The 26,658-nt window shown below is 37.3% G+C and overlaps 1 protein-coding gene across 3 annotated transcripts in view; it reads right to left on the bottom strand.

The window, feature by feature from the left end:
* Positions 1-669: 669 nt before the first annotated feature.
* Positions 670-26,658, bottom strand: part of COLEC10 (collectin subfamily member 10) — a 119,339-nt gene continuing 93,350 nt past the window's right edge. Inside the window, exons 2-7 of one of the 3 annotated variants that reach the window (XM_054656966.2) lie at positions 24,665-24,736; positions 23,196-23,267; positions 11,952-12,005; positions 10,459-10,554; positions 9,133-9,195; positions 670-8,549 (exon numbers count right to left, since the gene is read on the bottom strand). In XM_054656966.2, coding sequence (XP_054512941.1) covers positions 8,158-8,549; positions 9,133-9,195; positions 10,459-10,554; positions 11,952-12,005; positions 23,196-23,267; positions 24,665-24,677 — 690 coding nt within the window. In that variant the 5' untranslated portion in view covers positions 24,678-24,736 and the 3' untranslated portion in view covers positions 670-8,157. The remainder of the gene's footprint in view (positions 8,550-9,132; positions 9,196-10,458; positions 10,555-11,951; positions 12,006-23,195; positions 23,268-24,664; positions 24,737-26,658) is intronic. The other 2 variants (XM_016959802.4, XM_528282.9) reach the window with 2 other exon arrangements.

Raw genomic sequence — 26,658 nt, 5'->3', positions numbered from 1 at the left:
ATAATCCTGACAATTGAATCTTGAGCCTCAATGCCATAGGCTTGATAGTCAGTGAATCTGAAGGCTAAAGATCTGATCTGTCTTCTTCTCTATTGTGTCTCTACCACTTATCAGGGTGCTGCCTAAAGCATATCAGATACTCCATAAACATTTTTGATGAGTTAATGAGTTAACAAACTCTACCAGTCATCTAAGCTATAGCCTTTCTAATTGTTCACCGTGTAGGCATCATGCATGTGAGCTCCGATTTTGACTTCATTCTCCCACTGGCACTGGGCCCCTGCTCTGAACCCTCTCAAGGGTGCCTTACCAACCATCTCCCTTTTAAAGACTTCCTCGTCTGGGGGTTGAACCCTGTCTACCATGCACCACCTTCTAATAGACTAGTTATGTTTGAGATGTTGCAGTTGGCTTTGAATACAATTCGTTCTCCACATTTGTCTCTTTTGTGTTTCACCAACAAAATTTAAACGTATTGAGTATGGAGCATATGATCTAGGTCTTGAGGTTTGTGTAGTCCTATTTATTCACCTTTGTGTCTATAGTAAGGACAGTTATTCCCTTTCTTATTTGTCTTTTCTTTAAGACTCTGCTCTTGGTGCTCCAGCTTGTGTCAGCACCAGACTTCCCAGAGTTATAAACAGCAGAAGAAAAGGAAGGAACAATGGGTGGAAATCAGAGAAAAGTATATTTTAGGTCACTATAAGAAAAAACTTTTAAATAGGCTTACCAGATTACCAAAAATGTTCAAATATGAACTGCATGACTATGTATTAGGGAAACAGCAAAATAAAGTCTTATGTTCATAAAAGGATCCATATGTACAATATCTGTGGCCAGTGGCTCCTTTCCTTCAATCCCACGTGAAAGGACATGTCAGATGTCCCCCCAACACATGAATTTTAAAGGATTTGGCTATATTATGAAGGCCTTACAAACCCAAGGAGATACAAGTTAATGATTTCATTTTTAAGTAGAAAATAGTTAATTTTATGTGATCACCATAGGTTCAGATAAATTGCATCCTATAAAAAGGTATAGATAGTTTTAGAATCAATCATATCCAGTGATGGACTTCAGGTCTAATTCTAACAAGCAGTACAACTTTTGGCAAATTTGTTCACCTTTCCTCACATAAAAATTTTATCTATAAATAAGTATAAAAAATTTATTGTGCTGTACACACACACACTTAGTATATGCATATATATGTTGTATGTACAGTATATATATGATAGACATATATTCACATAGGTAAGTTTTAATATGTGTTAAAATATGTTTTCTTTTCAACATGAGTCTGGCAGTAGAGGTAGTTGGTAGTAATGGCTAAGTTTTTTTGCATTCATATAACTTATTTTGCTGGTACTCCATTAAATACCTCCTTACATTGCATCTTTTATTCATCACATTATGTGGGGAAGAACTATGTAGATTAGAAAAACAAAGTTTAGAGCACTTAAGATATTCTCCTAATATGAACAACTAGTAAGAAGCACAGTTGGTGTGACCTTCAGGCAGTTGCGATATCAGATCTAGATTTTTAATTTCTAAGTGATGCTGTCAAACCAGTACTACCCTGGAAGGAATCACACTGTCATTTTCCTATCATTGATAATACCTGAGAAAATTTAGTCTCAATATGTTGATGCTGTGAGTGATGCTGTTTAGTTTACTTTTACCATTTCACAAGTATCTTGCTGCCTCAAAGGATACAATCCAAAGACCTGGAAATTGTTTGATTAAGGACAATTAGAGCTGCTCATATTTGGGTAACACAGATCTAAGCAGGATGAAATGCACTGTTTAAAATGCCAGCAGTGTTTGTGAGTGAGTTGTCCAAAGTGCAATCAGCATTTGCTATATCTTTCTATAACAAGGGTGTACAACTTTCTACTGTGTTTGCGCAGTGACTCACTTCTCTAGTGAATTCTTTTATGAGGAAAATAATTACATGCTTATTTTTGCTTGGGGCAAATCTTGATTTTTTTTAAATTATACTTTAAGTTCTGAGATACGTGTGGAGAACGTGCAGGTTTGTTACATAGGTATAAATGTGCCATGGTGGTTTGCTGCACCCATCAACCTGTCATCTACATTAGGTATTTCTCCTAATGTTATCCCTCCCCTAGCCCTCCACCCACCTAAGAGGCCCAGTGTGTGATGTTCCCCTCCCTGTGTCCATGTGTTCTCATTGTTCAACTCCCACTTATGAGTGAGATCATGCAGTGTTTGGTTTTCTGTTCCTGTGTTAGTTTGCTGAGAATGATGGTTTCCAGCTTCATCCATGTCCCTGCAAAAGACAAGAATTCATCCTTTTATAGCTGCATAGTATTCCAAGGTGTATATGTGCCACATTTTCTTTATCCAGTCTATCATTGATGGGCATTTAGGTTGGTTCCAAGTCTTTGCTATTGTGAAAAGTCCTGCAATACACATGCATTTGCTTGTGTCTTTATAGTAGAATGATTTATAATCCTTTGGGTATATACCCAGTAATGGGATTGCTGGGTCAAATGGTATTTCTGGTTCTAGATCCTTGAGGAATCGCTGCACTGTCTTCCACAATGGTTGAACTAATTTACACTCCCACTGACAGTGTAAAAGCATTCCTATTTCTCCACATCCTCTCCAGCATCTGTTGTTTCCTGACTTTTTAATGATTGCCATTGTAACTGGTGTGAGATGTTATCTCATTGTGGTTTGATTTGCATTTCTCTAATGACCAGTGATGATGATCTTTTTTTTGTCTGTCTGTTGACCACATAAATGTCTTCTTTTAGGAAGTGTCTATTCATATCACCCACTTATTGATGGGGTTTTTCTCTTGTAAATTTAAGTTCCTTGTAGATTCTGGATATTAGCCCTTTGTCAGATGGATAGATTGCAAAAATTTTCTCCCATTCTGTAGGTTGCCTGTTCACTCTAATGATAGTTTCTTTTGCTGTGCAGAAGCTCTTTAGTTTAATTAGACCCCATTGGTTAATTCTGGCTTCTGTTGCCATTACTTTTGGTGTTTTAGTCATGAAGTCTTTGCCCATGCCTATGTCTTGAATGGTATTGCCTAGGTTTTCTTCTAGGGTTTTTATGGTTTTAGGTCTTACATTTAAGTCTTTAATCCATCTTGAGTTAATTTTTGTATAAGGTGTAAAAAGGGGGTCCAATTTCATTTTTCTGCATATGGCTAACCAGTTTTCCCAACACATTTTTAAAATAGGGAATCCTTTCCCCATTGCTCATTTCTGTCAGGTTTGTCAAAGATCAGATGGTTGTAATTGTGTAGCATTATTTCTGAGGCCTCTGTTCTGTTCCATTAGTCTATATACCTGTTTTGGTACCAATACCATGCTTTTTTGGTTACTGAAGACTTGTAGTATAGTTTGAATTCAGGTAACGTGATGCCTCCAGTTTTGTCCTTTTTGCTTAGGATTGTCTTGGCTATACGGGCTATTTTTTGGTTCCATATGAAATTTAAAGTAGTTTTTTCTAATTCTGTGAAGAAAGTCCGTGGTAGCTTGATGGGAATAGCATTGAATCTACAAACTACTTTGGGCAGTATGGCCATTTTCACAATATAGATTCTTCCTATTCATGAGCATGGAATGTTTTTCCATTTGTTTGTGTCGTCTCTGATTTCCTTGAACCGTGGTTTGTAGTTCTTGAAGAGGTCCTTCACTTCCCTTGTAAGTTGGATTCTTAGGTATTTTATTCTCTTTGTAGCAATTGTGAATGGAAGTTCACTCATGATTTGGCTCTCTGTTTGTCTATTATTGGTGTATTGGAATGCTTGTGATTTTTGCACATTGATTTTGTATCCTGAGACTTTGCTGAAGTTGTTTATCAGCTTAAGGAGATTTTGGGCTGAGACCATGGGGTTTTCTAAATATACAATTATGTCATCTGCAAACAGAGACAATTTGAGGTCCTCTCTTCCTATTTGAATGCCCTTTATTTCTTTCTTTTGCTTGATTGCTCTGGCCCGAACTTCCAATACTATGTTGAATAGGAGTGGTGAGAAAGGGCATCCTTGTCTTGTGCCCATTTTCAAAGGGAATGGTTCTAGCTTTTGCCTATTCAGTATGATATTGGCTGTGAGTTTGTCATAAATAGTTTTATTATTTTGAGAAATGTTCTATCACTAAATAGTTTATTGAGAGTTTTTAGCATAAAGGGGTGTTAAATTTTATCAAAGGCCTTTTCTGCATCTATTGAGATAATCATGTGGTTTTTGTCATTGGTTCTGTTTATGTGATGGATTATGTTTATTGGTTTGCGTATGTTGAACTAGCCTTGCATCCCAGGGATGACACCGACTTGATCATGGTGGATAGGCTTTCTGATGCTGGATTCGGTTTGCCAATATTGTATTGAGGATATTCACATCAATGTTCATTAAGGATATTGGCCTGAAATTTTTGTTGTTGTTGTTTCTCTGCCAGGTTTTGGTATCAGGATGATGCCGGCCTCATAAAATGAGTTAGGAAGGAGTCCCTCTTTTTCTATTGTCTGGAATAGTTTCTGAAGGAATGGCTCCAGCTCCTTTTTGTACCTCTGGTAGAATTCAGCTATGAATCTGTCTAGTCTTGGGCTTTTTTTTTGGTTGGTAGGCTATTAATTACTGCCTCAATTTCAGAACTTGTTATCGGATATAACACACATTTACAGAACTTTCCACCCCAAATCAACAGAATATACATTCTTCTCAACACCACATTGCACTTACTCTAAAACTGACCACATAATTGGAAGTAAAACACTCCTCAGCAAATGCAAACTAATGGAAATCATAACAAACAGTCTCTCAGACCACAGCCCAATCAAGTTAGAACTCAGGGTTAAAAAACTCACTCAAAACCACACAACTACATGGAAACTGAACAACCTGCTCCTGAATGACTGACTACTGGTGGAATAACAAAATTAGGGCAGAAATAAATAAGTTCTTTGAAACCAATGAGAACAAATACACAACGTATGTTTGTCTCAGAATCTCTGAGACACAGCTAAAGCAGTGTTTAGAGGGAAATTTATAGCACTAAATGCCAACAGGAGAAAGCAGGAAAGATCTAATATCAACACCCTAACATCAAAATTAAAAGAACTAGAGAAGCGAGAACAAGCACATTCAAAAGGTAGCAGAAGACAAGAAATAACTATGATCAGCGCAGAACTGAAGGAGATAGAGACATGAAAAACCCATCAAAAAGTCCAGGAATTGAGGAGCTGGTATTTTGAAAAGACTAACAAAATTGATTTTTATATATATCTGTTTTGATTGCCCTATATCTCTAGTTACCTGCAGAATTGTACTGTGGCTGCCGTAAGTCACCTCCTCAACACTAATGCCTATGTGGACATTTGTGAATTGAAAAACAAAACAGTGAACACTAAATTTGTAAGGCAAGTTGCTGTATCCAGCATCTCTGTTAATTAATCCTCATCTTTAACTTTGGAATGTAGTACAGATAAGTTGTTTGAGCCCCTGCTATCACAAGACCATTGTGGATGAACTTCCATTCAATACATGAGCAATGCACAGAAATTGGAGAAGACACTGCATTGGCAGTTTCAATCAGCAGGCTAATGGCATTCATTTATATGTGAGCTGATTTTGGTAAATTGCTTAGCTTCCTTGGGCCTCAGTATTATCATTGGGAAGTGGCAGTAAAAATGACTGTTTTTCGTCCTTCACAGAGTTTATCAGAATCAAATGAAAATTGATATGTGAAGGCATTTTTTAAAGCACAACGTGCTTCACAAATTTGAGTTTTTATAGTAATTTTAATTAAGTGTGTGGTGTCTTCAAAATTTCTTTCAGGCAAGGTTGCAGGATATACCTTATTTGTTGAAGTTCTGTTATCTTCTCTTGGAAGCATCACAGACAACATGAGTCATTGAGAGAACTATTATTATAACATTCACAGTAAATAATAATAGCACTAACAGTGCACACAATAAATACTCATACTTTGGGGGCTTAGAACAAATCAGAACATGGATCCTTAACATGAAGTTGCCCGTAGGCAACATTTGCTGCATGTCTCTCCTTCCTCTCTTCTTACATATGAGCTTTATTTTCCTACAGGTGTTTCTAGGTTTTCATTCCTCATGATCTGGGATGGCTTTCTATCCAAGGATACTGGCTTTTGATGTCCTGCTTTGTAATTTTTATTAAGCTTTTCTGCCTTTAAAATATCATGTGCTATCATCTCAAAAGAGTTTAACTAGTAACCTGATAAATGTCAAACATATAACAAATTCCTATTATTAAGCTGAATTGAATAAGGTATTAATGGGATATCTTGACTTTGATGTCATCATATCCTAATGACATTCTATTCGGTTAGAGAACCTTCTGAACCTTCCTCCAGAAGTAAGAAATGAAATGATCACAATTTTAGCTAGAAGACTTTTGACCTCAAATCTTTAATTTTAATTAATTTTTAACCCACTTAAAATTTGGGTTAAAAATTAATTAGTTGCCAACATATTAAAATATGAGCTTATGTTACAAAGTCCCAGCTTTCTGACTTCTCTTGAAATATCAGCACATTTAGCAAGATTGGGTCCTCCCTAGCACCAGCAGCAGCCACTGAGGAGCAGCTGGCTCCTTTGGAAGGGCAAGCTGTGCTCAGTGCACTAGGGTCCCCACCTGTTCCACTTCATTTAGGTAAGTCATCTGCCTGGCCCCTGTAGGATCTGAGTTTATGGCCCTTGTTGAACCCACAGAAATAACCTAATTAAGTCCTATCTCATAACCAGTTAGTCACGGGTGAAATCATGAACAGATGGTTTAAGGTGAACATATGTTGTTGATCTGTTTCTTTTACTTCATTAACCATTTTGCCAGCATTTGAAACAGTCTAATCATATGTCAGAAACCATAACTGGAGTAGAAGTTTATAGGGTGATAATCTAGAGTATGTTTGAACTGTTTATTTTTAAATTCCAAGTGAAAGCTGCTTTGAGGTTTGATCTACAGTTCAAGGTAGAATTTTACCAGCTCAGTAAATGTGAGTTCTAAGCATGTTCCGAATTCTGTGCCTCACACATTTCTGTGATGCCAGAGTATTAGAAGGGACATCTCCAGTAGGATTTCTATGACATATATTTATGAAGAGTAAAAGGCCTCCCATGAAATGTCACCATTAGTGATATGTTAGAGGCAAGGACGAGGGGGCCTGGAGATGATGTTGGTAGCACTTTGAAGCTTCCAGAATTTTCTTAAGGCTTCACAAACTCCTTCCCTCATTCCCTATGCCTAAGGTGAATAAAATTGATGCAGGTAAACCTAAGATAAATAAAAATGAAGTTAAGTTAATAGCAGTGGGCAATTTAGCAAGAGAACTATAACCAATATTGTTTGTGAACAATTCCCCATTTTTTTCTTTTGATTTCAAGAGTTCCATTTTTCTTAAATCAAAGTGTGACTATATAGGGGCCTGAGATTAAGGTGTGAGCCTACAGAAAGGGGTTCAAAGCACCTACTTGGTATATGTTAGTGAAATCGATAGATCAGAAATACAAAAAGAGCATTTATCATTCCACATGGTCTGAAACAAGACACAAAGCTAGAAGTCCCCCATATAAAGGTTTGGGGTTAAAGCATTTCTATGTCTGTGCCAACAAGGAGAACTTCCAAGTATAGCCATGGCCATAGAGTGTGACTGGTAAAAGATCTGGGCATCTCGGATTCAAAGATCTTATCATTGCTCACAGAAAGCCCTTGTACATGTCTGGCTTTGGGCCAGGGCAGGTTAGCCTAACCATCAACAACCTTCCTGATCATCACCGGTAAACTGGGAAATTATCCACTGGGATAGACACAGAGTGCTCTAGGGAGAGATGGTAGAGCAAATACCAAGAGAACAACTCATTTGACATATAGACAACCAAATATCTCGTGCACAATTAGTAATTAAAATTCTCTCTCAAGACCCATGTAACCTGGCGAGTTATTGGGTCTATAACATACCATGTGTGAAAATATGAAAATCATCACAAAAGAGCATGATGATGGAGGCTCCATACCTCAGTTTAGCATTTCCTAGCTATGTTGACTCAGATCAAATGTAGTACAATTAGGAAAAAAAGGATGGATAACAATAACTGTAATGACGGTCACAGGAAAATAGCAAATACGTAGGATGAGGGAAGTTACTTTTTCTTCTTGATGAACTCACAGACAAAGTACATGGTAAGATGGCACTCTGTGTCATTCCATCTGCCAGAGCTCAGCATCTCCACACAGTCCTCATGACCATAGGGGTCGCTGGGTTCCCCCTCATTCCAGTTGCTATAGTTCTGCAGTGGAGTGTTGTCTGTGAACACGTACTGTCCCTCCCTTTCAAGGTCATTCACGCCAATGAACACCCGAAAGAAGCCACTCTTGGCAACATAGTCAGCGATGAGTGTGTTGGCAGCTTCATCCTTGGGCATGGCTAGCATTCCACCCCGAATCCTGCAGTGGGTTAGGGATTCCCTGTAGTTCTTCTCTTCCTGCACGATGTAGTAGAATTTCTCTTCAGTTTCCCTAATCCCTGCTATCACTGCAGGGAGAGAAAAAGGAATATCATTATGTATCTCAAAAAGATAAAAGGCAACAAAATTATATTATATTGCCAGATTTACATTTATTTATTCAATATTCAAGAATTATTTTTCAAAGCCCTCTTATGAGGTAGTCACAGATTTAATTACCCCCACCTCTAGTTATCAAATAGAGAACACATATCTACCGTTTGTTCTCCCTTCCTTTTCTCCTCAACTTCTCACACACTTGGCCAGCACAAAGTTGACAAAGACATGTTACATGAACTTTCAGCCAGCCCATCTCATACTATATTTCCCAACATAGTTTATGCTTTAGCTATACTGGTGGCCACACGAGCAGGCCCTTTTCTCTTATACTTCCAAGCCTTTTATGCCTAGAAAGTCTTTTCTACCTGGTAAACTTCTACTCATCCTTTAGATCTCAGTGGAAATGTTTTCCCCTATAAGAAGTCTTCCCAATGCCCTTGGATAGACATGGCAGTCGCTCTTCCCCAAGTTTCCATTGCCCCTTTCACTTCCTCCTTCTAGCACTCAACACATTTTAGTCTCATCGTTTGCCTGAATTTCTCTCCTACTTACCTGTGAATGTCTTAAGGACAAGGACCATGTCTTTGACACTCTTCAGCTTCAGTGCCTGGAATACTTATGGGAATGGTAAATGCTTATTGAAATGATGTAGGAATAATACAGATGTTTGTCCACATTGGACCAAATTCCTGGGCTGTGAACATGTACATGAATTGGGATTGTCCATATTTCATCCCAGGTACAAGAGGAAGACTGAGCTACTGAGTTAGCTTCAGGACAGAACTGGAGACTGAGAATCACCCTTCTCTCATAATATGGCATGTATGTTTTGGGTGTCAGCGGCCTCTACATAGGCATTTTAGGATCCATAACTTTAATTCACAAAGAAATCTATGACCACCAATATGTTCAGAACTATTGCTCTATGTTCTCCCTGTATGATCTGGCTTATTCATGACAGTCTAAGTCATATAAGAGACAGAATCTTCAGTACAGATTACAACCAAAGTTATAATTAGTGTGGTTAGTTAATATCAAGTATTTCCTTTGCCTCTAGTGTTACAAGATGAGGATGAACACGAGACACCATCTATGTGATTCCAACAATGTACAGCAAATACAGCTGAGTTACAATAAATGAAAGTATAAGAAAAAGAAACCAATTTTAACTGTAATTATAATAGTTATCTTATTAATACTGTCTCAGAAGAAAATACATAAGCCCTTTCCACTTCAAGGGCTTTTCTGATAACTAGCATTAAAAAATGGACAAGGGATAACAAAAAATGACCAGTATTGGAAGTTGGAAAACAGATAAACACATGATGTTTGTATTGTGGATAGAGGAGTCAGAGAAGCTTGTACTACATTCCTGCTCTACTGCTCATTAGGTCTGTATCTATGGGCAAGGTACTTCCTCTAAGCTTTAGTTATCATAGTAACTACATACTACATAAACAATTATGAAAACTCAGTGAGATAATGCTAGTAGTTGTGCACTATTCCATGCACTCAAGAAAGCAGTTATTGTTATTATTACCTCTATTTTCTGAGATGCTAGTTCTGTGTGACTCTTACTGTCTCTTTTTATTCTTACAGCATAGCTTGCCACACTCTGCTCTTTTCTCCATTCCCCTCACCTAAGAAAGTCTTTCTCTTCCCATAAGCAATGCACATACATATAAATATATGTAGCGGACTTGAGGTGTCCTAGGGGAGTCTTAGTGGATAATTAGCAATTTGGGAGACCCTTAAACTGGTGACACTATCTCAATAGCCCTTTGTCCAACTCAAGATATTTCCATCTAAGAGTATTGGAATTGTAGTGTTGATGGAGATCTATCAATAGATACATAACACAAAAGAGAATATGTTCACCATTCTTGACAAACTTCATAGATGTCTTGAGCCGAGCAATACTAATATCCAGTTGTCCAACAAATTTCCGGTATCTTCCACAATCACAGACAGTACCTTTTAAATGACAAAAACTGTGAATTCATGTTGAAGTACCTGCAGACCAGTGGAAAGGAACATTTGCTCTCTTTCCAATATTCACTATCTTTTTCTAGTCTGGTTCTATATATCTGTGAATGGCTATACTTTAAACCTTTTATTTAAAATAAGGTTTCCAATTTACATTATTTATAGAATTTCAGAAAATATCTTTGTAAATGTTTTGAATGAACTATAAGACAATTCTAAACTAGATTATTAAAAAGAAGAATATATATGACAACCACTGCATACACATTTTGGACCATTTGGCATTTTTTTTTGTTGAACACAGAATGTGTCTGCCCAATCTCAGAATAAAATTTTTACAGCTTTCTTGAAACATATTTCCTGCCAGTGTTCTCTTGTGTTATTGCATTATTCAATAGATGACACAGTTTTTCTAAGACAGAAGAAACTTTTCATGATTAAATCAAATGTTAATTCTAATTATCCATTTAAAATACAGCTTGCATGTTTCAAGGACAAAGTTTGAATCATATAAATAGATTCAACTGAAGTTTGTAAAAGCCAGTTGCCCAGTTTGTGGATTAACTATGATTTTAATGTGTCTTTCATTCTTCTTTGCTCACCTAACTTTTCAACAACCTGCAAATATTGCTGTGACAGAGAGGGAATTACAAGGAAACCGATGTAAAATTCAAATGATTCTCTTTTTCTATTTAATGGCTGTTATACACAAACATTTCAATTTTTTTCCTTTGGTAGCTTGAAAATTAAAAATAATTTTATTAGCCAAAGGAAAAAAATCTATGGCCTTATGTATCCATATTCATATGAAATATGAAGAATGTCAAAGAGTTCTTAGAATTGTCTTCACCATACCCCTGTGGATAGAAACAATTGAAATTACCAAAGAACAATCTACTTTCTTTCCCTGTGTAAAGCACTGGGAATAAATCTCCAGGACAATAACCCTAGATAATCTCCGTGGCCATGGAAAGCATGTACTGTAACCAGGGGCCTGTCTGCATCTGGTCAGGCTGCTGCTGCACTCTGATGGCCAGTATTTGGTTGAGATGCTAGTGAAAGGCAAGGCATGCCATGCTGAGGCAGGGCCTACTGCCATATTTTTCTCTTGGCCCAGAAGAATTAGGCTGCTTCCTGATGGGCTGGGCTTTCTTCTCATAGTAAGCATGGCAGGGATGAAACGTGTCATCATCCCTGTCCCCAGGGCTTGGAAAGTCACCAGCAGGGAGACAGGAAGTCCCCTTCTTCCCTTTCTTCTAGCCTGAGGAAAATAAGGTTAAGCATACTAAAAGGACTCTTGCTTTTCATTTGAAATATATTTATTTTTGAGATGAATAAACTTGGAATCATGCTAGAAATCAAAGAGAACATTGAACATATCGTACCTGCTTTGCCTTTTTCTCCAGGTATGCCAAGCAAACCTTTTTCCCCTTTGTCACCTGAATAAAAACAATAGCAACCAAAATAAAATAAAATTAAAATAAAAGAAGAAGGGAAAAAAGGAAGGAAGGAAGGAAGGGAATGAAGGAAGGAAAAGAAGGAAGGAAGGGGGGAGGGAGGGAGGAAGGAGTGAATTTACATCTAGAGTCAAAGCAGTTTAAATTGTATTTGCAATATCTACAGCTAATCTCTCTAATACCTCTTGGTTTTTATAAATAATGTGATTTTCAATTGGCTACACAGGTGCAACTAATTAAATGAGTCATAATTTATTTAGATTGAATATAGAATTCCAGCAGGGTTTGTAAGAAGCATTTGAATTTGTGTAACCTATCCTATTAACATTTTTTTTAATAACGTGGCCTTCTGAACAAGGCTAACACAATTCTCAGCATGTTTTCAATTTTAAAACTACCATTGTTATGTGAATCTCGATCAATTTGTTAGCACACTATAGTGTCTTTGTACTTATCATGCCCCAAGTTATTCCAAGTGGCTTTGCCCTTGGATTTCCAAAACAAAACAAAACAAAACAAAAAAACACATGTATTGTGCTTTTTCAACTTAATTAGACAAATATTTACTGTTTACTTACTCTATGAAAACCAAAAGTCTGGGTGCTTTCAAAGGATATACAGAAACATAAGATTCAACCTATGACTTGAAGGAGTTTACAATTTTTAGAAGTGAAGTGATGTATGCAAATACTAATAATACAAAGTCATGTCAAATATATTATACTGAAATAGCAACCTTGGTACTTTCCCTCTCTGTACTTCTTTATATGTAATCATTTTCTCACTCACAGGTATCCACAAAATAATTCTCAGAGAAGCAGGATTTTTAAAGCAGAGAGAAAGAATAAAACACGTTAATTTTTTTTTCAACTTCAAAATAAGTTCTTGAAGCCCACATCAGACACAATAATTGAAAGCAAAAGCTTTTGATTTTCAGGAAGAAATGTTTGGCTGAGGTTCTTGAGAATCAAAAGGGAAGACCCTGACGGATTAAAATAGAGTTTATGCTTCAATAGTGATCTGGAAAAAAAGAAAAAGAACTCACGAGGGATGAATGCAGGATGAAGGTCACCTAGGCTAGGTATATGGAGCTTACCCTCACAGGAATGTGGTGTGGTCAGAGAATTAGTTATATGGCCCAAGGGGACAATGCAAAAGGGAATGGAGTTGGTATTAAGGTTCTGCCAAGCCTCACCGTTCACCAGCAACAGAGAAAAAGTGGAAGCCACTCTAAAACCTGTAGGGCGCCCCATGTTGCATGCGCTGAGGACACCCATTGGCTTTTCTCATCATTGTCTGATGTGTTTCTTTAAAAGTTCCTTACATAGTTACTTTTGATCATTCAGAAGAAGGCATGCCTGCTGGGGCCCCAAGGATTTGTTGAGCCTTTCTAAACTGAGCCATGTGGACACATTTCTTTAGAGTTGATGCCAGTCATTCATGTGCTCCCCAAACAGAAGGTGGGGGTCCTTGAAGGCCAGAATACAGTTTACATGTGCAGGAGGAAGGCTTGGAACTTGTACTTGGATGAAATGAGACAACGGTGAAATCTATACCAATGAAACGTGATACATGTTGTGAGAGAGACATTGAACAGAGAGATAACATAGTCTGAGAGGAAGGCAGAAGAGATAGTGCTTCAAGTGGAAGGGTAAAGGAAAGTTTAGCATTTGAGCTTCGCTATGAAAAGCTTCAGCAACTGAATGAAAGTGGGCACAAGGTCAGGTTCAAGGTACAGCAGAGGATATAGTTGGGATAAAGGCATGAGCATATGTCGAGCACCCTGCTCAGTAATATCAATCTGCTCACACCTTAGTTATACCCTGCAAATTCCTTATTTCTCTTACATGTCAGTTGGAAAAAATAAGAATAGATTTTGAGATATTCATGGAAGAAAGGGAATATACATTTTACTAAGTACCAATCAATCACCAAGTACTATTTGGGATACCTTACACATATTATCACATTAAATCTCATGAACTAAGTGTTATAATTATCTTTATCCTACAACTTGAAGAAATTGAGGATCAGAGAGGCAAAATAACTTGCTCGAGGACATCTAGCCATTAAATGGCAGTGCTGATATTCCAGCCCAACCATTTCTAACCCCCGTTTCATGGTGCTTCCCAATGAGTTAACCAATGGTTTAATGAAAAAAAGCAAGGTGTTTGAAAAATGTTATCAAAATTTGCAAAGAATAGCAGTCCTCATCACCATCAAAAACATTATGCACTTAAAAGATTGTATGATTATGGGTTTAATGTTTCGATTTTTTAAAACATTATATTTTCTTTGCATGTGAATCCCTTTTAATTCAACACAGATGGAACGTTGATTCCAGTTATGCTATGATCCTAGTTCTGGGCTAAGCTTTATAATGGACATAAAAGAAGCATAAATCAAGTGCCTTGGGAAAATGACGGGCTTTTAAGGAAAGCAAAACACACATAAGAGAACAAGAGATGAGATACTATCATGTACTAACAGAGCGAAGCAAATGAAAAGCCTGGTAGAAATTCAGAAAAAGAAAAGATGGTGTGGATCAGAGTGGAGAAGGCTTCACTGAAGCAGTAGCCCTTAGCTAGAACTTAATAATATAGAAAACAGTTTCTTGAATTGCTATGTGGTCTTTTTTTTCTGAGAAGACATAAACTCTGTGACTACTTTTCAGTATTTTGACATGATTTCTTTTCATTTCACGACAAATGGGAACACCAAAGCAGTGTGGTGCAATGAAAGATGACGAAAGCTCCCCAAAACCAGGGTTTGAATCCTGGCTTTGCCACTTACCGGCTACACGTGGACAGGTTACTTAATTTCTCTAAGCCTCCTTTTCTTTATCTTAAAGGTAGAAATAATTAGTACCTAAAATTATGAGATCATTAAGGAGAATAAATTAGGTATAGTAATATTTTCTTATAATGGGATTAGCACTGGGCTTGACTCACAGAGAATGCTCAACCAATGTTAACTTCTGTTTCCTGAATCTGAGTTATGGTAAAGGAATGCATGCCAAGTACTTAGCCAGCTTATGGAAGATTTGAGCTTACAATGTCTATTTCCCCAAAACAAATTATGATTTAAAGTCATCCACAAAAACTGATTTTGGCCGATGAGTGGGAACATGTCTGTAATAACTGTCTAAAAGTTGAATTAGAGGTCACATTCAAACAAACAAACAAAAAAATCATAATGCTTTCAGCATAAATGGATTATTGACCTTAAATAAAACATTTATTTTGCTATGAGATGGAATTTACCTATACTAAATCACTATTATTTCTTATTCCTAAAATGAAATATTGACATCCAGGAAGCTACCCTATCCATGCAAGTGACAACATTAAGGCCAGCCTAGAAAGTTGAGATTAATCTGAGTCAGTAAAATATTCAGAAAGACAATCATCAAAATAAGGACAATAAATTTCAAAGTACAGATTAAAAATGAAATTAATCCAAGTGAGACGGATCATTGCATCTCCATTAAAAAAGATTCCAGGACATGCTCATAAATTTGATGGAATATCTCTGGAGAGGAAGAAAATCTTAGTAGCTAATGGTGGAAATTGATATTAAGGAAAAGTGGTACTTATAGGAATATGTAGTAGTAAAGAGAAACAAGTTGTAAGAAATAATATGTTTTATTATGCAGTTTTTCATGTTTAATGCAACAAACATCTAGAAAGTGTCTATAATATATAATAGGCATTAAGATAAAATGGTTAAATACTAGGGTCCCAACAGAGCTTATTTTATTTAAAGAAACAAATCCAGTGAACATTTCATTCATTTGTTCTCCCAAGAAGTTCAGGTCTATGAGGGGAAACAGATAAGCTAATCAGATATGACAGTGAGTACAGTGATACAGGTATGTATTAGGTGCTATGTACCCAAGCCTTAAAGGAGGAATTAGCATGAAGGAAATAAGGTTAGCTAACCCTATCATTTCAAGACTGGTACTTTTCCAACATCTCTGGAAGTTCATCCACTTTGGGGCTCAGCTAATCGTACTAAAAACTCTTGAGCCTTTCTTGCCTTCGTCATCTACTATGCTCCCAAGTTACATAGTCTTATTTTATTCAAGGGTTAAGACTGTGCTTAAGATCCTTAGCTTTAACTCTTCTGGATGGAATCCCATCAAGACTTACACATCTAAATCTAGGGAAGTGCAAAATCTAGAATGACCATTAAAAAATGAAGTTCACTGCTCTCAAAAATATAGCCTAAGAAACAATAACTTTAATCTGGGGAGTTATTGTTTACTGGGTACAGAGCTTCAGTTCTGGAAGTTGAAAAGAGTTCTGGAGGTGGATGGAGGTGATATTTGCACAGCAATGTGAAAGTACTTAGTGCCATTGAACTGTACACTTAAAAATAGTTAAGATGGCTAAGGTTATGTTGTGTATCACTGCAATTAAAAAATGTTACTTATCTAAAAAAAAAAAAAAAAGAAGTTCTTCGATTCTGGACTTATTCATGGCAGCGACTTACCCTCTCCCTCCACTTCTGCTATCTCTGCAGAGCAATACGAGCAATACACGAGATCTTAATCACATTTAGCATAGCTGCATCTCAGAAATTTTGAAGTCCAACATCCCACTTTCCTGCTATACCTTTCTGTCTTTAACACAGTGGTTTAACGAAGTTGATACAGATAGGGACAGATCCATGATGCATTTTATCTGAAGCTTATACAGTTTGAAGGGACTTCTTTAAAAAAAGATACAAAATTAAAAATGGAAAAGTGGTTGTAAAAATGAATATGTATCATAAGAAATAAAAACAAATCACTAAATTTTAAAAGTAGGTCAATTGCACATTACAAAATTCACTAAACATTACAATATTTTTGTCAATGAATGAATTATTGTGCCTTGAAAGTGCTTTTTTTCATAATAATTAGCTATGTATGTTTGGCTGCATTCATATTGCTGCTTTACCTGTCCACAAATTTCTAATATCATTTTTAAGAATGATAGAGGGATAACGTAGTCAGATAATACTCTTTCGCTTAGCACAGTTAACCAAAAATTATTTTATTAAACTTTGCTTACTGAAAAAAAAACACAAAGAAAAGTTTGCCAACACAAAGATTCAGCTTGATGACTTTTTACAGAATAAAATACCTGTGTAAACAATACCTAGATCCTCAAGAAGCGACTTTTGTGTCATCTACACATTATTACAGCCCTCCTTTCTAAAGATCACCATACTGACTTAGAACTGTGTTACAAGTTTTCAAGCTCTAAATTTTTCATGTTGTTGAAATTTCTATAAATAGAACCATTTGGCATATAGTTTTTTTCTGTATAGAATATTTTCCCCAATACTGTGTCCATATATTCATTCATTTATTGCATATTGAGATAGTATATTTATTTCCATGGTATAGTGAAGCAAAGTATAAGAGTTTCAGTTGTTCTGCATCCTTACCAACACTAGATAGTCAGTCATTTTTATTTTAGCCATTTTGGTTAGTATGCAGTACTATCATAGTTTAGTCAAATATGTTCTTTTGTTAAGTGACTATTCTTTTGACCTTTTTTATTTCTTTGGGTTATCAGTTATTTTTCTTAGTGATTTGTATAATCTCTTTATATGTTTTACATGTAAGCCCTTTATTGAATACAAAGGTAGCACATAGCCAATTCTGTGGTTTCCTTTTTTGTTCTCTGAGAAGTATCTTTTAATGAATAGAAGTTCTTTATTTTATTTTATTTTATTTTTGAGATGGAGTCTCCCTCTGTCGCCCAAGCTGGAGGGCAGTGGTGTGATCTTTGCTCACTGCAATCTCCACCTCCCTGGTTCAAATGATTCTCCCACCTCAGGCTCCCAAGTAGCTGGGATTACAGGCATGTGTCACCACACCCAGCTAATTTTGCATTTTTAGTAGAGATGGGGTTTCGCCATGCTGGCTAGGCTGGTCTGGAATTCCCGATCTCAGGTGACCTACCTGCCTTGGCTTCCCAAAGTGCTGGGAGTACAGGCGTCAGCTACTGTACCTGGCCAGAAGTTCTTTATTTTGATAGACTTCAATTTGTTAGTTTTTCTTACATGGTTAGTCTTTGTCATATCCTGTTTAAAAATGTGTTGGCTACCCTAGGATCAAAAATATAGACTTCTATATTAACTTCCAGAGGCATTATTGCTTCACCTTTCAAATTTAGGTCTCTCAGATTTGGGTTTACCACCAAATTTAGATCTATAAACCATTGATTTTAGGTACAGTGTTAAGCATGGGATCGAGATTATTATTTTTATACATGAATAGCCAATAACTCAGTACTATATATTGATTAGCTTGTGAATTCTATTACAAAATAGTGTCAACTTTGCATAAATCAAGTTTGGTAGTCTGTTTCTGGACTCTTCCCTTAATTCATTTGTCTATCTCTTCATGAAATTACACTATTCTAATGGTTTAGTTTCCTAATAAATGTATAAACTCAAACTCAGTAATTTAAGTCTTCTACCTTTGTTTTATTTTTCATTTTTTCAAAATTGTCTTGGGTGTTTTTGGTCATTTTCATTTACACATATATTTTGAATTGGCTAATCAATTTCTAAAAGAACACTTCTGGGATTTATTTGTTTGTTTTTTGTTTTGAGATAGAATCTCACTCTGTTGCCCAGGTTGGAGTGCAGTGCTGGGATCTCAGCTCACTGCAACCTCTACCTCCCAGGCTCAAGCAATTCTCCCACCTCAGTCTTCCAAGTAGCTAGGATTACAGGCATGCACTACCATGCCAGGCTAATTTTTGTATGTTTAGTAGAGACGGGGTTTCATCACGTGGCTAGGCTGGTCTCAAACTCCAGACCTCAGGTGATCCATCCGCCTCGGCCCCCCGAAGTGCTAGGATTAAAAGCATGAGCCACCGTGCCTAGCCCACTTCTGGGATTTTGACTGAGGTAGCACTGAGTCGATGGATCAATCTGGGAGAGAACTGGCATATTAACAATATTGAGTCTCTCAACCCAGTAACATAGTTTTACCTTCATTACCTTAGATATTCTTTAATTTCTTGTCCATTATGTGTAGTTTATTGTGGAGGGCTTATAACTTTTGTTGGATTTGTTTTTACATATTTACTTATTTTGACACTATTATAAATGGTCTCTTTTTAAATTGTTTCTATGTGGAAACAAAATTGATTTTTGTATGTCAAGCCATCTGAAAAACTTATCAATACAAATAGATTATCTATAGATTATTTTGTACTAGGTATGCAATCATGTTCTCCACAAATAATGCTCATATTCCTTTATTTTCAATTATTATGATTTTTATTTTTCTTCCATTTTTGCTGTGATTAGAACCTCATGCATAATGTTGATTAGAATTGCTGATAGAGGGCTGTGCTAATTTCATTCCCAGTCTCAGGAGATAAAGTGTTCAGTATTTTATTATGGAGTATCATTTTTAAGTAGATTTTTGTTGTTGTTGGTATTCCTTTTCAAATTATGTTTCCTTCTATTTCTAATTTGCTAACAGTTTTTAAAAACATGAATAGGTATTAATTAATTAATTAAGTGTTTTCTGGAGTAGTATTTCTGGAGTTCTAACTGGGAATATGGGGGCATTTCCTGGGCCATTCCTCTTTGACAGGCCTTGCATATCAATCCAGTTTCAGCAACTTTCTGCTCAAGCCTCTTAGTCACTTAGGGCTGCCCCACTTATGAACTGGTGGATGACTTGGGAGGAAAGTAGTACAGAATTCATCACTTGCCTTAGTATGATTCCCTTCTCCTCCAGATCACGGCCCCTAAAGTTCTGTTCATTTTGGTTGCACTGTCATACCTTCAGATATGTATTTAAATATTTTTTTGGACCCAGCTAGTCGTACTTAGCAGAAGGATTAATGTAAGACAGGCAAATCCTCATGGCCTGTAGCAGAAGTCTGAATTTTGTCTTTATTAGTAGTAGTGTCAGATTTTTCTTTCACCATTACAACTGTTATTGGTGTTATATGTAAATTAATAATATTGTCAATTTTGAGACTATACCTCTATAAAGTAGTTTTCATATATAAGCTGTTAGATTTGGAAACTTTTTTTTCCACAGACTAGCTCTGGCCCTGTATATTTCAAACATTGCTTCTTTTCCACAGCCCACACATTTCGTGGGCTGGATGCCCCGGGACTCATTGATATGATGATCCGACCTCTGACTCAGCACTTTTGCATCCTGGCTTTGGATAGAGCTACATAGTAAGTGGTAGGAGTATTCTTGGAAACTATTTCTGCATTGGAATTGCTAGCAATAAGTATACATGGAAGTCACATCAAATTACATAAAGATATCTCATTAACTCCAAACTAAATGTTTCTCCCTCAAGCTCCTCTTAGCTAGCTCCCAAGATTCTTGTATCCACTCCAAAACTGCCCAGTACAAGAAGGATGTTGAGGGAAACTGGAGCAGGAGAGAGAAATCTTAACCTGTGCATTTTCAATGGGGAAATATCACTTAAGGACGCACAAGTTAGTTTTTAGGAGGTGGAATTGTACTCTTTTAAAAATATATAAAGCACAAACATACACAGAATACCTAAACAAATATATCATCCATGGGTGGTATTAAAAATTCATGGGGAAAGGCAATTAGAAAAGAAATATGTCTTAAAAGCCTTGTTAGGGGAGTAGTATCTTTTAAAAATGTTAAGAAGCACTATTTAAATCATTTGAGGTGAATCCGTCTTACTTTACAAATTTTATCGAGGTATATGGCCATGTGAACCCATTGCTGTGGCTTTTATCAGCATCTTGGGAAGGACTGAAACACATGAGGACTCTTCATGGTAAAACCATCACAGACACACACTGCAGCAGGACTTCTGAACCATGGGAAGCTCATATTGCTCTTCCCCAGCTATTAAGGATTTCAACCACAAGGAAATACACAATATAACCCACCAGATCTGAGACACCCATAGCAATTTCTCTTCAGTGGCACTGCCCTTCATCCCTGCCTCCGAATGCAGGCCGAAGGGAATTTCTCAAATGAGTGAGTTGGAAAGTGGAGAAAGAGGGAGTACTGAGCCACAGGATGAGAAGAGAGAGGCCACAGCCTAAGCTCAGACCACAGTCTGTCAACCTGCCTGCAAGGACATACTGCTGGACAAGTGAGCCACATGCTTAATTATGCAGCTGCTCAAGCATTTACAAAAAGATGGAGGGTACATCAAGGCTACAGAAATTATATTACCCATGGGATTGAGCTTCCCCTAATCTTTTTTGTACAAGCATCTCTTGCATCTCTCTCTAGTGCCTTTTGCCTATTTCCATAATGTTACTATTCTTCAAGACCTAGGTCTGTTCTTTCACATATCAGTCTTGCCTTACTCTCCAACATGAGTCCTGGAGTAGTCATGTTATTCAGTATTATAATTCTTTTTTTTTTCTTTGAGATGGAATCTCACTCTATCTCCCAAGCTGGAGTGCAGTGACATGATCTTGGCTCAATGCAAACTCCGCCTCCCAGGTTCAAGCGATTCTTGTACCTTAGCCTCCCCAGTAGCTGGGATTACAGGCGTGCACCACCACACCCAGTTAATTTTTGTATTTTTAGTAGAGATGGGGTTTTGCTATCTTGGCCAGGCTGGTCTCAAACTCCTGACCTCAGGTGATCCACCAATCTCAGCCACCTAAAGTGTTGGGATTACAGGTGTGAGCCACTGCATCCGGCCTCTAATTCTTTTTAAGAAAGTTCTATCTTCCTGAATAGTCTATGAATGTCTTGCAATAAAATTTTATGTTCATTCAGTTTTGTATCTCTAAACTAAGTAAAACAATGCTTGCTTAAATTACTGAATATCAGGAGCAATTAGAACCTGCTGCCATTGTGGGGCTTTCTGAGAGGCGGACAGGGAAGGAATGCTTAGACAATACAGAGGAGACTATCTCTGTTTTCTAATATTCAGGCTTTAATGATGTATAAGATCAGGGCCAGGTGTGATGGCTCATGCCTGTAATCCCAGCATATTGGGAGGCCAAGGCGGGCAGATCACCTGAGGTCAGAAGATCGAGACCATCTTGGCTAGCACAGAGAAACCCCTGTCTCTACTAAAAATACAAAAAATCAGCTGGGCGTGGTGGTGGGCATCTGTAGTCCCAGCTACTCGGGTGGCTGAGGCAGGAGAATTGCTTGAACCCGGGAGGCAGAGGTTGCAGTAAGCCGAGATCCCACCACTGCACTCCAGCCTGGGTGACAGAGCAAGACTCCCTCTCAAAAAAAAAAAAAAAAAAAAAAAAATTCAGGACAAGACTGAAAACAAGTGGGTATCCACATATATGCTCCAAGTTTCTATCCTGTTAATAGATCATAGGCACAGAATTTTTGGTTAATCCACTCAGATTAAAAAAGAAAATTTTACTGTCCTCTGCCTATTTTGTATTTTATTAATAATCATGTATCATTTTGATCATAGCAAGGATTTGTAGCCAACAAGTAGATCCCAGGAGATAATTCAACATAAAGACTATCAGACCTTGATGCTTGATTCTGTTTCTGCCATCTTGTTTCGTTTTATTCTAGGTATTTCTTTTTTTGAGCTGTGAGATATATTGCTTATATATGGAAGAAAGAGACAGACTATGAAGACAGAATTATTAATTTAAAAGAAGGAAAAGGAGATATTTTCATGATACGAAACCTTAAAATGATTAAGGGTATCCTCAATTTTCTTTCTTTCTTTCCTTTCTTTCCTTCCTTTCCTTCCTTTCCTTCCTTTCCTTCCTTTCCTTCCTTTCCTTCCTTCTCTTTCTTTCTTTCTTTCTTTCTTTCTTTCTTTCTTTCTTTCTTTTTCTTTCTTTCTTTCTTTCTTTCTCTTTCTTTCTTTCTTTCACAGGGTCTTACTGTGTCACCCAGGCTGGATTGCAGTGGTGTGATCATGGTTCACTGCAGGCTTAAACTTATGGGCTCAAACGATCCTCCTACCTCAGCCTCCTATGTAGCTGGGACTATAGGTATGTGCCACCATGCCCAGCTAATTAATTTTTTTTTTTTTTGGTAGAGATTGGGTCTTGCTGTGTTGTGCAGGCTGGTTTTGAATTCTTGGCTTCAAGGTATCCTCCCACCTCGGTCTCTGAGTGTTGGGATTACTGGTGTGAGCCATCGTACCCGGCCTCAATTTGCTTTGAATTGCTACTGGAGAATAGTAAGATGCAACTTACCCTTCTTCCCAATGGGCCCAGTCTTGCCAATATTGCCCTGATCTCCCATATCACCCAGTTCTCCTTTAATTCCTGAAAAGCAAACATGTTATCTTTTTATCATAAGGTTTTATCTTCCCTTGAAATGTGGCTAATGTGATATTCACTTGAAAGAAATACCAACAAGTATATTCTTCTACCAGTGATATCTAATATATATCCCATGCTATATTGTCTAGTTTAACAGACTTATAATGTATGTATTAAAATTAAAATGTGAGTGAGTATGAATATATACTACAGACATGATGATATTAAAATACTTGCTGATGTAGTATTTCTAGAATGACTATGGCAGAGGATGTTTAAAAGAAAGGCTAGAGAAGGGCCAGGTGAAAGTATTCTTGACTCAATTCTGGTTTTGTTCTTCTTTAGCTCTATTTTGTCTTCCTTCTGGAATTCTATTTCTTCTCTCTTTTAAAACAAGATTTAACAATTGTGCCACTTAAAAACAGGGCGGGGAACATGCAGTCATAAAACCTAATGATCAAAGAAACATCAGACATGGTCCTGCTGAGTTTTCATTCAAAAAACTATGGTTAGGAATCACTGAGCTCTTCCAATGCTATTTCTTTTTATAAAAGTCTAAAAAATATTTGCCAATTAAAAATCTTTATTTTGTAAGAATAATCTTGTAATCGATATGCATATGTATACATAGGTTTAAGTCGGCATTTCCCAAATTGAGGTCTCACAGGTCTGTGAGTCTCTCTTTCTTTTAAATTATTCAAGATTTTAAAATAAGTGGTCTAGGGCAGCCCTCTTGTAGCAGTTGGCAAGAAATATTTCAAGTGTTCAGAAGGTGCACACATACACATCACAACCTAGAAGTTATATTTTGGCGAGGCCAACTCCCAGCTTTGTGAGTGAAGACACTTCCTAATCATATCTGTGTTACTCTCTTCATCTTTGATTCCACTCCTCCCATACCCCACCATTTCTCCAGTGTGTTATTCTTTTGTATATAACAAAGGAGGGAATTAAAGAAATAAAGAGATCTTGGGGAAAGGTGAATAGATCAATGAATCAGGTAGCCCTTTTTGTTTCTTTTTATCTTCCTCCTTAAGCTCTATGCCAGCTTAAAAAAACAATGCTGCTTAGCAGTGGCTTTAGAAGGGAGACACAGCTATGAACACAGCACTATAACACATCGTTTCTTAAATATTCTCAGACACTGCTTTTCCCTGGGGCTCCCAGTGTCCCACACCAGCCAGCCCTAAAGAATGCAACTTGAGAAACATATGAGAGTCTTGTTGACAGGTAATCTCAGAGGGGCATTCAGATGGCGAGTTAATTCATGTGTGAAATATATTTCAGGCATTGTTGGGGCAGAGGGCATTATGAAAGCTGCTAATTTCCAGGGCAAGGGCCAGGAGAGATAGAAGAACAATTATGATATTAAAATGTCAGTTTCACATCATTTTAGTTACCTTTCGGCCCCATGCGTCCCACTTTGCCATGCTTTCCCTCTTCTCCTGGATCTCCTTTTTCACCATCATCTCCTTTTGAAACAGAAAATGAAATAGAGTGAAGCATCTCAAACAGTAACATGAGCACATTCTCCCAGGGTAAGGTGGACATGGTTACAATCTTTCCCTCAGCTCAGCGCTTGCCTCACAATCCAGCTGTGAGTATGGATGTATGTTCACATGCACTTGACAATCAGGTGAAAGGAAGAAACTTCCAGTATATTTTTTACTTTTCTCCACATCCAACTCTATGTTTGAAGAAATATTCTTGTTGCTGAATTGTGATGTTTGGCCTGACAAATCTTTATTCTTGCTGTAGAATCTAGCAAATTCTGGATGGACAATAAACAGAAAATTTACACAAACACACACACACACACACAGAGGCACACATAACTTATTACTCTCTGACTGCATGCTTGAGAACTCCAAAATTGTAGGCATGACCTAGGAAGCTAAGAATAGGAGACTAGGAATGGAGAAGCCACAAAGCAGTTTTCCATGAGTGGCAACTGTCTTAATCATAGGCAACTGTAGCTCCAGCACCTTGAAGAATTAAAGATTGAATGAACGGTTTAATGAACAATGCCCAGACTGAGAATCAGGAGTCTTGGATTTTAATGCCATGTTAGTCACTGATGGTTTGAACAAATCTTCAACAGGTCGGTGATTGAGTTTATTGGCTTTGGACTAGGACAGATTTGACTGAAGTCTCAGCTCCACCACTCACTATCTGGAGAAATTTGAGTACAGAACTTCCCTCTCTGAGTCTCACTTTTCTCTCCAGCAAATTGATCTAATAACACCTACTGGAGTGGGCTTTCAGGAAGTTCAAATGAGACAATAGACATAGAACACCTGGGATACAATCAGCGCTTAGCAATGATGGCTGCTGTTTTTCTTTCCTTTATGCTTCCTTTCCTAAATGTGGGGATAGTATCTGCTCTCCACACCTCACTCAGTTGTTTTAGGATCAACAAGGTGAGCATGTGAATGTGCTTTGAAAACAAAGAACACAACACACACGATATTATGACCAGATACCTGCATTATCACCACAGCAATCTCAGAGCATGAAAGAGCCCTGTCCATCAGCAGATGAAAGGAGGAGAAACAAAACCTTCTAAAGACAAAAATGAAGTTCTTGGGATGAGACAATTTGAGCGAGAGTAACTTGTGATGTGCATTGATTTATCCAGGAAAAAACACGACCAGAGATTTTCTCTCTTTTTATTTTTTTCTGAGTGCAGAATGTTGAAATTTTAAGTGAAAGCAAGGACAATGTATGGAAGAGTTGGATTTCCAGGTGTGAGATTGATCAAACATTGAAATACTTCACAAGGGAAGCTATAGATGCCTCCTAGGATGGCTTTCAGAAAAGAATGCACAGGTGATATCTGTGGTCAGACCAGAGGGAAGAATTGAGTGAACTAGATGAAATTTTTTTCTTCTTCTTTCTTTCTTTTCTTTCTTTCTCTTTCTTTTTTCTTTCTCTCTCTCTTTCCCTCCCTCCCTCCTTCCCTTCCTTTCCTTCCCACTCTCCTTCCTTCCCACTATTCCTTCCTTCTCTCTCTTTTTCTCTCTTTCTGACAGTGTCTTTCTCTGTCACCCAGGCTGGAGTACAGTGGTGTGAACACAGCTCATTGCAGCCTTAACCTCCTGGACTCAAGTGATCCTCCTGTAGATTACATTTTTCTAGCTAAAGTTAACAGTGAATGTCTATTGAGCAATTATAAAGTCAGCCAAGCACAAGCTAAGGACTTGACATCTAGTCATCATAGCAATTCTAGGAGATGGAAACTCGTATTGCTCTATTTCATGAATGAAAAAAAAATGAGACTATGTGGTTAAGTTGCTTGCCTATTGTCATAGAGCTTTTAGTAGTCAAATGAGGATTCAACAACATGTACGTTTCTATCCCTCTAGATTCATCATGGTATACAGTTGTCCCTTTT

The sequence above is a fragment of the Pan troglodytes genome, chromosome 7 (genome assembly GCF_028858775.2).
Source record: "Pan troglodytes isolate AG18354 chromosome 7, NHGRI_mPanTro3-v2.0_pri, whole genome shotgun sequence".
In the NCBI taxonomy this organism is placed as follows: Eukaryota; Metazoa; Chordata; class Mammalia; order Primates; family Hominidae; genus Pan; species Pan troglodytes.
Note: the sequence above shows the minus strand (reverse complement) of the source record. Positions and strands in the feature narration are given on the sequence as shown.